Genomic DNA, 14,071 nt, shown 5'->3' with positions numbered 1-14,071 from the left:
ATACCGTTGCTATTTTTAGATCCCGCGGTATACCATTTTACCGAATTACCGCCCAAGCCTAATTACAACTTACAATTTATCTTCTGCTGAACACAATAAAATATATTTTGAAGAATGTCAGTAACCAAACAGTTCATAAGACCCAGACAAAAGAGAACTGGAGCACTGCTGGAATCCCTTGCACCCTCTGGTGCTCTTGGAAGGGTTAAATGTTGAAAAAGAATTTGGAAAAAATCCAAGTCCAGGCACTCAATAGGATGCAAAAGTAAAAAAGCCTTTGTTGGTAGGGCTAAAACATTAAAACACCAACGAGTTCTTAAGACCCATTGACTTTTTAAAAAAACCATACTATGGAAGTCAATAAGGCCCCATCAACTGTTTGGTTACCCATATTCTTCAAAATATCTTCTTTTGTGTTCAGCAGAAGACAGAAATTGTTATTGGGTCAATAATGATAACATTTAAAAAAAAATGACATATATCAGCCTATACTGATATGGTTGCCGATATATTGTGCAATTCGTTTTTTTTGTTATTGTTCAAATTGTTGAAATTACTTTTTTTTAAATAAACTAATGTTTACCACAGTTTTACTTTTTTCTTTTTTTCTGCGTTATGTGTACTGTTTCATCAGTCACTGTGTTTTGCATTCCTTTGAAGAGCATCTTTACAGAGCTTCATATGTTTGCAGAGAGTGATGAAAACAAAGCTGTAAAGGAAATGTTAAGCGGAACACTCTTATTTGGGCATGTTTTGTGCAAATTACTAACCTTGGACATGCGTTCGTTCATTTATTCCATGCATGCTGTACAATTTTTAACCATAGAATGAGGTTTAAATCAAATTTATGTGCATGTGTTTTTAAGAATGAATTCGATTTTTTTTTAAATCCACACAATTATTACTAATGAGACCCAATCTCTATGTTTGAACAATGAAGAGATGTGCAGTGTATATACTATGTGAATATGCAAATGTTCTGTATGTTCAGAATACCCAGATGACCCGTAGGCCTACAATGCAATATTCTTAATTTGACCTTATATTTTTCATTCTGAAAAAATAACTAAAAAATATATATTTGTAATGTTTATTGTTTCTTGACTCGTCATTTGAATACATTTCATTGTTATTAGACTTTTTATTGATTAAAAATGGAAAATAAACTAATGTTTACCACTGGTTTTTATTGTTGCATGTGTACTGTTGTTTCACATACTATGTATTTTTTTTTAAATAAAATAGGTAGCATAGAGTGTGCACCGAGCACTAAAATTCAATTCTTAAGATAGCCAGTAAAGTCTTTGTCAATCTTTCAGGACACGCCTACAGGAGATGTGACTCTAATGGCTCCTGGGTGCTTGCAGAGAGTTCAAACAAGACTTGGGTCAACTACACTGAGTGCATCAAATCTCCAGAGCCCAACAAAAAGAGAGTAAGTTACATTACCATCAATTGTCTTCAATAGACCGAGATCACTTTATAGGTGGCTTGACGCACCTCCTCTTTGACCCCACAGCAGGTCTTTTTTGAACGGCTGCACATCATGTACACAGTAGGCTATGCAGTTTCCTTCAGCTCTCTTCTAGTGGCCATCTTTATTATTGGATACTTTAGGTAAGTAACTAACTGTGTGGGTTTGTACTTCATTTCATAAACTGCACGAAAAAGAGTTGAACTGATGCTTTAAACAGTTTTCTTAAGACCCCAAACTCTAATATTGTAATCTCATGTAATTGCACACTGTAAATCAGTGCTGCCACGTATCTTTCTTTCTCTCTGTCCCCTGTGCTCCATTAGCCATTCGTCCAGTAAGAACATGCGGTTAACTGAGACGTGCCAATACTATGCACATAGTAAAGGATGTGCTCGGTACAAAACTTCAATATCGATAACAGCTGGCAAGCTGCAGGAAACAATATAACATTGCAAAACTCTGCTGGACATCGCTAGCTTGCATTTACACTTTTGATAAAGGGTTAGGGTAGTGTGAACTGGGAAATTAAGGGTTTTTTTCAGTCTTGCTTTAGCTTGAATATTTATATGCATGATTACATGTAATTGTACATAGATTATCTACCTCCATTATAATCCTTCTCAGGAATTTATCTGTTGCCATTTCCAGTGCATTACTGTAAGACCAGTGTTTGTACACTCTAAAAAAGGGTGCTAAATAGCATTAAAAGGCTTATAATCATAGGGGAACCACTTTAAGTGCTATAGCATCTATCTTTAAAGCTCCGCTGCTATGTAGAACCATCGAACCACTCCATTCTCCTCCTTAGATTTTAAATCTGTTACTCCGCTCTCTTATGTTTGCTATGAATGGGAATTTACTACAATGGCGAAAGCTGTTTTGAATCACTTTTATGCTTTTCTGAGGTCAAAGTCTTATCTTTAGACTGTTAGACCATGTTACCTTCAGGAAATACACTGCATTTTAATTTTGTTTTTAAATCCTTTCCCCAACTAAACTAATAGACTAAGAGAGAGTTAGATAACTTTTAAAGAACCAGGCCGCAATCAATGGGTTCTTTGTATGGCAGTGGTGCTATAAAGCATCTTTACCACCACAACAAATCGCTAAAGAGAATATTATACACAAAAAAAAAAAAAACCAAAATATTTCCCAATGTGCAATTTTCACATAATTGCATCAGGATCAGGTCTTTCTGGGAAACAAGAAAATATAGTGATATAGAGTAGTATTTAGTGATATAGCTCCAGTCACTATATATGTACATATACAGTACAGGTCCTTCTAAAAAAAATAGCATATTGTTATAAAGTTCATTATTTTCCATAATGTAATGATAAAAAAATTACTTTCATATATTTTAGATTCATTGCACTGAAATATGTCAGGTCTTTTATTGTTTTAATACTGATGATTTTGGCATACAGCTCATGAAAACCCCAAATCCCTATCTCAAAAAATTTGCATGTCATGAAAAGGTTCTCTAAACGAGCTATTAACCTAATCATCTGAGTCAACTAATTAACTCTAAACACCTGCAAAAGATTCCTGAGGCTTTTAAAAACTCCCAGCCTGGTTCATTACTCAAAACCGCAATCATGGGTAGATTGCTGACCCGACCCTGTCCAGAAGGCCATCATTGACACTCAAGCGAGAGGGTAAGACAGAGAAAGACATTTCTGAACGAATAGGCTGTTCCCAGAGTGCTGTATCAAGGCACCTCAGTGGGAAGTCTGTGGGAAGGAACAAGTGTGGCAAAAAACGCTGCACAACGAGAAGAGGTGACCGGACCCTGAGGAAGATTGTGGAGAAGGACCGATTCCAGACCTTGGGGGACCTGCAGAAGCAGTGGAGCCAACCGTGCACAGGCGTGTGCAGGAAATGGGCTACAGGTGCCGCATTCCCCAGGTCAAGCCACTTTGGGGCTACAGAGAAGCAGCACTGGACTGTTGCTCAGTGGTCCAAAGTACTTTTTTCGGATGAAAGCAAATTTTGCATGTCATTCAGAAATCAAGGTGCCAGAGTCTGGAGGAAGACTGGGGAGAAGGAAATGCCAAAATGCCTGAAGTCCAGTGTCAAGTACCCACAGTCAGTGATGGTCTGGGGTGCCATGTCAGCTGCTGGTGTTGGTCCACTGTGTTTTATCAAGGGCAGAGTCAATGCAGTTAGCTATCAGGAGATTTTGGAGCACTTCATGCTTCCATCTGCTGAAAAGCTTTATGGAGATGAAGATTTCGTTTTTCAGCACGACCTGGCACCTGCTCACAGTGCCAAAACCACTGGTAAATGGTTTACTGACCATGGTATTACTGTGCTCAATTGGCCTGCCAACTCTCCTGACCTGAACCCCATAGAGAATCTGTGGGATATTGTGAAGAGAAAGTTGAGAGACGCGAGACCCAACACTCTGGATGAGCTTAAGGCCGCTATCGAAGCATCCTGGGCCTCCATAACACCTCAGCAGTGCCACAGGCTGATCGCCTCCATGCCACGCCGCATTGAAGCAGTCATTTCTGCAAAAGGATTCCCGACCAAGTATTGAGTGCATAACTGAACATAATTATTTGAAGGTTGACTTTTTTTGTATTAAAAACACTTTTCTTTTATTGGTTGGATGAAATATGCTATTTTTTTGAGAAGGACCTGTATATTGAATACACATATTGAACACCTGAACCATTGTTTCTTTTTTATTCGATCTACCCAATATATTGGTCATTTTCGTGATGTGTTTTTCTTGCTGGGTATTAGATAAGCAGATTAATAGATATTCAGATATAGCTTTCAAAACAGCATCTAGGAGATGTTGCGAAAGCTGTGGATGAGGATGCGAAAGTTGCACCGCGTGTAATATATGAGTATTCCTTTGCACTTTGAAGTGTCTGATGCAGTGGGTTAGCCACAGCAATGGCTGAAAAAATGTATGTTGCTTCTGAGGTGAAATTTTGCAAATGGCAGCTTCAGTTCCTGCATATACCCAGAGTTTATCTAAAAATATAAAATATTATGTTGTCCTTCATAGATAAAGAATGCACTACAAAAAAGCCTATACTGAATAAATGTATCTAATTAATATGATTCAAATAATTTCACCCTAAAATAGAATATGATAGATTTTTTTAAAGGGTTACTTCAGCGATTAGCATATGGCTTTGTATCAGTAGAAACCCTGGAGTATATTCAAATGATTGTGCTTTCCCCCCTCATATCCCTCTGAGACAAGAGATTTATGCATTTTATTTCTGGAAAAAATCCCCCTATGATGCAAATTGACGCATCATAGGAGGAATGTTTGCCCAAAGGCTAAAGACTACAGCCAGCAGAGGGAGCCATTTCCGCATGTTTTGAACTTGCGCATGGGGGATGGGAGATTACACTCAGCTCGCAGGGAGAGCTCAGCTTGCAGCTACAGGCACTCATTTAAACAGAGCTATGGTGAGCAATGTAAGTCTTTTAACCTCTCAAATTAATTTCTATGAAAGTTAAGCTTGCAAAGGCATGAACTGAAACATGCCAGACTGAACTCGCGTTGTGAATGTATGCCGCGAGTGTAGTCGTGATTACCTCAGCTCTCATCGTGAGAGTTCATTAATCTCACTCCTGCAGTCAGTGCTCAGTGCTGTGATACTTGCGCGGTGACTCACTCATTATATTGAACAGACACGTTCAGTTTTTAATTGTAGTGTCTTTTTCAACTCTGTCACAGTAAACAAGTTAGTGGCGTTGGGAATGGCCTCACTGGGCAGCGAAGCTTTCTGGGAATTGTAGTCTTTCATTCCGATGAGACAAAAATACATTTTCTGTCTTTTCTCAGTCTAGAAGACACCAAATTCAAAAATAATTTCACATTTCTACTTCATTGATGACCCAGTTTAAATACAGGTTCATCTTCCCAGCGCTGAAGTACCCCTTTAATTGAATTGAATTAGATGAGCAAGATACTTGCAATCCATGCACGTATCCATATACTAAATGTAGAAAATCTTTATAACATGCATCAGACTTTGAGGATTTTTGTGAACAGATGGCCACTGAGTGCATTGGTATTGTATTTATTCAGCTGGAGTCCCCTGTGAAAAGAATGCACAATAGAGAACAGATTGAAACTGAAGAGGTAATCCAAATAAAAATAAATTACATCATAACATTATGTGCCATCCAGTTAGTCTGTGATTGAATATTACAAAGGTAATATAAATATTGTCTTCAAAGTAGCAGCATTTTAGCATTATGTAAATAAAAGGTAAGTGCAATACTTAAAGGGGTGGTTGCATGTGATTTCACTTTTTTATCTTTAGTTAGTGTGTAATGTTGCTGCTTAAGCATAAACAGTATCTAAAAAAAATTCAGCGCTGAAAGTTCAATGCAAACAGTGATATTGTCTTTTAAAGTTGTGGCAGTTTATTGCCTACAAAAACAGCCGGTTTGGACTACAAGGACTATTGGACTACAAAAGAGTTTCCGGACAAGGACTATTGGACTACAAAAGAGTTTCCGGACAAGGACTATTGGACTACAAAAGCGTTTCCGTTTTTTGGAGGGATGGGCTTCATAGAAGCAGGAAGCAAACGAGTCGTTCAAAGGACAGTGGAGACAGCGGTGTGGAATAAATGGAAAATATAAGAAAAACACGGTGTAAAAAAAGAAAAAAAAAGAAGTATTAAGACATGTCATAATGCGCCCCATAAAACCATGCCTAGAAAAAACCCCACTGAACCATCCCTTTAATGTAAACGTTTCCTCATTTCCCTGAATGCACGTTATCTCTGAGGTCTACCATATTTTCTGTCCTCTGCCTGTATTTCTGTGTCTTCAGACGTCTCCACTGCACCAGGAACTACATTCACATGCACCTGTTTGTTTCCTTCATGCTGCGTGCTGCCAGCATCTTTGTGAAAGATCACGTGGTGCACACTGGTACCGGGCTGCAGGAATTTGACGCTGTTCTCATGAATAACACTAATGCTGTGGATGTGGCACCAGTGGACCCTTCACAGTATGTGAGTCAAGTGCTGTCTATGCATCAATTATTTAATTTAATATTTATAAAGTAACTTGTGTGGCTAGAGTTTAGATTTTATAATCAATATTATATTATATCAGGGCTGGATTATGTTTACATTTTATGTTATTTAATTTAAATGAATAATAATAATAATAATTTTTATTCAAATATTAATTTATAAATAACCCTAAATTTTCATTTAACCTGTTTTATACATATTCCATGATCTGTGACGAATTTGAATAGATAAGTTATTCTCTTCTAATGCTATTGAAGTTAGAAATGTGTATAGCAATGTTGTATGTAACTGAAATAGAACACAAACAGTCAATCACTGTATGATGAATGAATCTCCTATGTGCATCGGACGTATACATCTCTGCTTTTGTTTATGATGAGAGTGCAGATTTCAGTGGGAGCACGCTCTGAACAAAACCAGCAATCCATGCACGTATCCAACAACTAATCTGAATGCCTCTGATTATTAGACATTGCGTTCATAAGCTCCATAGAATCTTGTGTGATTGGTTGCAAATACGATTATAACAGATAACGTTTGAAAAAATTTCAAAATTCAGCAAAGTGGCTAGTGGGAGTGACTGTGTTACACGCTACTGCTGAAATCCACCGTCAAATGATGGGTTGGTGGGTGTTCATTTCAAGTCCTGCATACATGCATATATATGGAGGACACTTTTAAATCAATGTAAAAAGAAATTCAGGTCTCCAATTGAAAATTTTCTAGTGACTGATCACATCTAAATTTTTTAGATGGCCAAATTGATTTTTTGTGAATTAAATTGCATCAATTCATAGAAATTTAATTTGACCATCTGAAAAAAATGGAGACCTGTTTTTTTTATTTTTTACAGTGTATCTTCTGTCTGTTCCAGGTACACATCATGCTGTGTGCAAAATGTGCCATTTGAATTAGTAACTCTTGAATGACCAGAACCCTAAATCATTTTAGAACGCCGCACATAATAGCTTGAACACTGCTTAGAGACACAGTGAAGTGTTAAACAAGCCTGGTAGAGCGGAAATTGAAAGGGGTCTTGTTGGGTCTGGATGAAATGACATCTTGGTGAGGTTTGACTTCAATTCTGATTATGGTGGAGAATAAATATTTTAATGCCAATGCAAGGTTGTGACCTGTCTTGACACTGAAATTGTGGGAAGAAATGCCAAAGCTAGAAGTCAAAGGCTACTGGATTGCAAGAAGCTGTAAGTGCTTAGTCTCATCCTGTGCAGTGTCATACTCTTAACTGGAGGGCTTTTGTTTCATACTTTCTCCAATCTCCACCCCGCAGCTCATACACAGCATGTCTGAATGTTTTATTATACTCTACGCCCACTACCTGGCCAGCCTCAACAATCCATGGAAAGAGGTTAAAAAACTCACTTGTCCCCATTTGCTGTCTTTTGGGTGGGATAGATTATTCATTCCCACCTACGTTCAGACTCGAACTGTATCCCATTGCGGGCAGTACTGAAGACTCGTTGACTGCGCCTTTTCTTCAAACAGCTGCATTGCAGGAGATAAGTGCGACGGAGCCTACATGTGAGGGAGGATTTTTGCGACCAGTTGTTTAGCATCCATAACTGCAATGCTTATGTTTGGTGCAAACAATGTGTCTTAAAAGATCAAAAGCACAACTGCTGTGCTTTGATCCATTTTGTAGTGTGTTGTTGTTTCTATAGGTTAGTGAGCCAAAATGCTTACAATAATAGGTAGCTATTACTCTGGAGATGTCCTGCCCTTCATTTTTCTTCAGGTTTTTTTTTACTACATTTTTTACTTAATTTGACTAAATTAACCATTACAGTGAAAGTGAGCTACATTAATAATGTATATCATGCTTGGTGCAAAATTATGATACTGCATTGTGGGAGGATTTTGAGTGACTCATGGAGTGTTTAGGATATTGCATTATAATGTTAACTTTGTATGACCATGGCTAATGGGATTACTTTTTTTTTCAACCCATTATGCTTTTCAGAGTATTGTGTGAACTGAAGGACAAGCTGCACTTTTTCTATTTGTAGCATTCAGTATTTTCAATTATTAATAATAACTGGAATCTGCATCATGCTAACAAAAATAGTAAATTGTCCATTTATTCTTAAACCAAATTGGACAGTATAGTTTTTGTGTGATGTAAAATGATGATTTAAAGAGATCTGAAGAGTGTTGCGCAGTTATTTTAACTGTCAGTGGTGACAGTTATTTTTTTAGGTCCAATTTTTCCTGAAGCACCTTGTTGACCCGGTATTTCATTTGTTATCTATAACATTTTTACTTCTATAGAAGCCTCCCTTCTGCTTCACTGTGGTGGTCTGCAATGGGCATTGTGTTTACAATCAGGGCTGTGAAAAGAGGGCAGAGATCTCTAAGAGTACATTGTCAGCAGTGTGGCATGCAGAGGAAAGACAGAACAAAAGTTTCAGGTGTTCAGGTGAGATGTTCAGATCCTGTAGGTGTATTGACAACATAATCTGCACCTTGCTTTCCTCTGGCGCCACTTTGATCATCTGTCAGAAGCTCTCACAGTTAACTTTAGTTTCTGGCTCTTTCATGTGCCTGGAGTTGATATGTATGTTATTGTCCATACTCAGAATAGCAGCTCCTTTCACTGGGCTAATGCGCTCATTTTGGGGAAAAGTAACAACAGTAGAGAATATTAAAGGTATAGTTAACCAAAAAATTAGAAGTCTGTGATCATTTACTCACCTTTAAATCATTCAAAACCTGCCTTACTTTCTTGCTTCTGTAGAGCACAAAAGATTTTCACAACAGAATTTTCATGCTTCTATTTTCCATTTAGTTAAGGCACACAGGGGCTGCCAAGTTGCAAAAAGTCTTACTGTAAATATGCATTGTGACGAGCAGGGTGAGTGAGAGCTGTGAGAGCGACGCAAAGCAGTGAGTGATTTGATTATGAGCGTCAGCTGCACGTCACACCGGTCTCGGATCGCTCACGGAGGAGTGACGGAGCATAAAAGGAGGAGTGACGACAGTGAAGGACGAGAGGGATCGAGCCATCCAGCGAGCATCCAGTACCATCGCATGGCACCCTGAGGAAGAGCCTCTCGGCTGGCTGAGGGACGAGCGGCAGTGTGTATATATTTTTATATTTTTTATTTTTACTTCCTCTCTTCCCTTTGTCACTCCCCATGTTTCCGGCTTCTGCTGGCCAGCTGCATGTCACACCGGTCTCTGATATTTCACGAAAGGGTGACGGGGCATAAAAGGAGGAGCGACGACAGTGAAGGATGAGAGAGGACCAGACCTGGGGGGTATTCCAGAAAGGAGGTTATGTGACATACCCAGGTATGTTTAAGAGTAAGTTAGCGAATAACCTCAACTTTCGGTTCCAAAAACGGGGGTAACTTTCAGGGTATGTAAGTAACCATGGCAACACACTCTGAACATAATCTACTCTGGACCAGGTTATGTTCCAGGGTTAGTTTGCTTAAGAGGTATTTAGATGTGTTTTATATAATTAATATAGTTATTAATATAACCAATTTGTTTCAGTTATATAATATACAATATTATATATTAATTCTAAATAAGTATAAAAAATAAATAAAAAATAAGTTTAAATGTTAATGCAATTCAGTTATGTTATTTATTTTATTGTCATCTCACACATGGATCTGCATTCAATTAATTAGCATCAAACAAACAAATATAAAACTTATTCTCAGTGAATAAACATTACTTGTTAACCGAAAAAAAATATTGCATAACCACCAAATAGGTAGCAATGTGCACTTAGTAGGTTGTGTAAATCGCCATTAAACAAAATAAGAAGAGAAAGTAGAATGGCGCGCTTATTCTCAACAGTGACGAATTAATGATTCACCATGGAAACAGATGATAAGAAGGTCTTTGGTATTAACCAGGAACATAGGCCGTTTCTCAATATGCGTACTTGCCTGTACTTGGCCGTTTCTCAATATGCGTACTTGTCTGTACTTGGCCGTTTCTCAATATGCGTACTTGTCTGTACTTGGCCGTTTCTCAATATGCGTACGTGTCTGTACTTGGCCGTTTCTCAATATGCGTACTTGTCTGTACTTGGCCGTTTCTCAATATGCGTACTTGTCTGTACTTAGCCGTTTCTCAATATGCGTATTTGTCTGTACTTGGCCGTTTCTCAATATGCGTACGTGTCTGTACTTGGCCGTTTCTCAATATGCGTACTTGTCTGTACTTGGCCGTTTCTCAATATGCGTATTTGTCTGTACTTGGCCGTTTCTCAATATGCGTACGTGTCTGTACTTGGCCGTTTATCAATATGAGTACTTGTCTGTACTTGGCCGTTTCTCAATATGCGTACATGTCTGTACTTGGCCGTTTCTCAATATGCGTACTTGTCTGTACTTGGCCGTTTCTCAATATGCGTACTTGTCTGTACTTGGCCGTTTCTCAATATGAGTACTTGTCTGTACTTGGCCTGTACTTGGCCGTTGCTCAATATGCATACATGTCTGTACTTGGCCGTTTCTCAATATGCGTACTTGTCTGTACTTGGCCGTTTCTCAATATGAGTACTTGTCTGTACTTGGCCTGTACTTGGCCGTTTCTCAATATGCGTACTTGTCTGTACTTGGCCGTTTCTCAATATGCGTACTTGTCTGTACTTGGCCGTTTCTCAATATGAGTACTTGTCTGTACTTGGCCGTTTCTCAATATGCGTACGTGTCTGTACTTGGCCGTTTCTCAATATGAGTACTTGTCTGTACTTGGCCATTTCTCAATATGCGTACTAGTCTGTACTTGGCCGTTTCTCAATATGCATACTTGTCTGTACTTGGCCGTTTCTCAATATGCGTACTTGTCTGTACTTGGCCGTTTCTCAATATGCGTACTTGTCTGTACTTGGCCGTTTCTCAATATGCGTACTTGTCTGTACTTGGCCGTTTCTCAATATGCGTACTTGTATGTACTTGGCCGTTTCTCAATATGCGTACGTGTCTGTACTTGGCCGTTTCTCAATATGCGTACGTGTCTGTACTTGGCCTGTACTTGGCCTGTACTTGGCCGTTTCTCAATATGCGTACTTGTCTGTACTTGGCCGTTTCTCAATATGCGTACTTGTCTGTACTTGGCCGTTTCTCAATATGCGTACGTGTCTGTACTTGGCCGTTTCTCAATATGCGTACTTGTCTGTACTTGGCCGTTTCTCAAGATGCGTACTTGTCTGTACTTGGCCGTTTCTCAATATGAGTACTTGTCTGTACTTGGCCGTTTCTCAATATGAGTACTTGTCTGTACTTGGCCTGTACTTGGCCGTTTCTCAATATGCGTACTTGTCTGTACTTGGCCGTTTGTCAATATGCGTACGTGTCTGTACTTGGCCGATTCTCAATATGAGTACTTGTCTGTACTTAGCCTGTACTTGGCCGTTTCTCAATATGCGTACTTGTCTGTACTTGGCCGTTTCTCAATATGCGTACTTGTATGTACTTGGCCATTTCTCAATATGCGTACTTGTCTGTACTTGGCCGTTTCTCAATATGCGTACGTGTCTGTACTTGGCCGTTTCTCAATATGAGTACTTGTCTGTACTTGGCCTGTACTTGGCCGTTTCTCAATATGCGTACTTGTCTGTACTTGGCCGTTTCTCAATATGCGTATGTGTCTGTACTTGGCCGTTTCTCAATATGCGTACGTGTCTGTACTTGGCCGTTTCTCAATATGCGTACTTGGCCTGTACTTGGCCGTTTCTCAATATGCATACTTGGCCTGTACTTGGCCGTTTCTCAATATGCATACTTGGCCTGTACTAGGCCGTTTCTCAATATGCATACTTGTCTGTACTTGGCCGTTTCTCAATATGCGTACGTGTCTGTACTTGGCCGTTTCTCAATATGAGTACTTGTCTGTACTTGGCCATTTCTCAATATGCGTACTTGTCTGGACTTGGGTGTTTCTCAATATGCATACTTGTCTGTACTTGGCCGTTTCTCAATATGCGTACTTGTCTGTCTTCTTAAGTTCCTTTGGTTCCACAGTTTATTGTCCGTTTCGTATTGTTGAAGTTTCTTTTTAAATAAATCCTATCATTCTTGTAAACTGCCTTCATCTTTGGCATCGCTGCAATAGTTTTACAACCAACCACAAATTGATTATGCAGTGAGGTTTATCTCTGGCTCAGAAAGTGCTGTCTTTTTTAGATTAAATGCTGCTAGCCCAGCAGGCAGCCTTGGATGACAAGACGGTAGAATTCCTGTATTGGATCAGGAATTTTTTACCATCAAGTAGACCTCCTAGACGTGCAAGGACTTTGCTGGAGGGAGGCTATTTGCAATGTCTGGAGAGAGTCTACCCCGTCAATCCAGATGACATCCAGACTCAGAGCACAGCCTAACACCTTTGACTACAGAGAATTCGCCCGAGCACCCCACAGATGGAGAGCTTTTGCCAGCTACAAGGAGAGAGCCTGTGATGACAGTGGCAACTATTGCAGCAGAGCTGATGCCTCAATGTAAGTCTGACCAGAGGTGTTATCTGGCAACCACTGTTACAGAGGGAACCCTGGTGGAACTGGACTGGCTAATAGACCTGAGTTCAGAGGTACAGAGTACCCTTTCACCTTCACCACAAAGCTCAGGCAGTCCTCTAGCCCCACCTCAGCTGTATGCCTACAGTCCTTTGCCTTCCCATGTAAGGTCATGCACTCTCTAGCTGCACCTAAGCAAGAGAATCCCTCGTCTTCACCTCCAGTTTCTGATCTTTTCTCTCTCACTCGACCTGTCAACCTGTCGGCGCTGCTTTGGCTACCGTGGCAACCTTGGCACTCAGGCTCCACCTCGAGCACTCGTAGCTGCACCTTCACCTTGATCTCCGGAGCAAGTGGCGTCACCCATCAGCTCTCCATCTGCGCCCTGGGATCCTCTAAAATCCTCTCCAGGTTGTTGGAACATCCTCTTCGAATGTTGCCGGTCACCTTTACAACGTGGTTCCTCCCGCCAACGACTAACTGCACTGTGGGTCTCATTCATCAACCAACCAACCAGGATATTCATGTCATCATCTCCTCCATGGAAATGACCTCCTTCTGCTCCTCCTTGTTATTCTTGTAAACTTCCTTCATCTTCATCATCTCTGGATCAGCGTTACACATAGAGGTTTGGAACGATGTATGGATGTGTGAAGAAGGATTCAAACTATTTTTCAATTTCTTTTTTACTGATTAAAACCAACATCTCATTCTCATTCATAAGCTGTCTCTCTGTGTGGATGAAATATAGAGCTCATGTTGGAAAAAGCACAGTAATTATAGCTGGTTTTGCACATTACACATACTAATTATAGTTTATTCAAATCACTTATGACAGATAATGTTTTGATTAGTCAAGAAATGATGCGCTACATTCATGGATATTTGTGGTAAATGAAATCTCTAAATTAATGACCCTCTAAATTAAATCAGGCTACATACCTTTTCATGTTATAAATATACAGTATGCTTCCGTATGATCTCTACCTATACATATAACAACTAAGAAAAGTTAAGTGAGTGTCATAAAACTGTGTATAGAAAAAATATTATATTTATTTAAATTAGTAGATTAAA

General features: G+C 39.4%; 1 protein-coding gene across 4 annotated transcripts in view; it reads left to right on the top strand.

The window, feature by feature from the left end:
• Positions 1 to 14,071, top strand: part of pth2ra (parathyroid hormone 2 receptor a) — a 75,998-nt gene that overhangs the window by 17,061 nt on the left and 44,866 nt on the right. For 3 of the 4 annotated variants that reach the window (XM_067445029.1, XM_067445028.1, XM_067445031.1), the window contains 3 exons: positions 1,320 to 1,435; positions 1,520 to 1,617; positions 6,294 to 6,477. In XM_067445029.1, coding sequence (XP_067301130.1) covers positions 1,320 to 1,435; positions 1,520 to 1,617; positions 6,294 to 6,477 — 398 coding nt within the window. The remainder of the gene's footprint in view (positions 1 to 1,319; positions 1,436 to 1,519; positions 1,618 to 6,293; positions 6,478 to 14,071) is intronic. The other variant, XM_067445030.1, reaches the window with a different exon arrangement.

This window comes from Pseudorasbora parva, chromosome 5 (genome assembly GCF_024679245.1).
Source record: "Pseudorasbora parva isolate DD20220531a chromosome 5, ASM2467924v1, whole genome shotgun sequence".
Lineage (NCBI taxonomy): Eukaryota > Metazoa > Chordata > Actinopteri > Cypriniformes > Gobionidae > Pseudorasbora > Pseudorasbora parva.
Note: the sequence above shows the minus strand (reverse complement) of the source record. Positions and strands in the feature narration are given on the sequence as shown.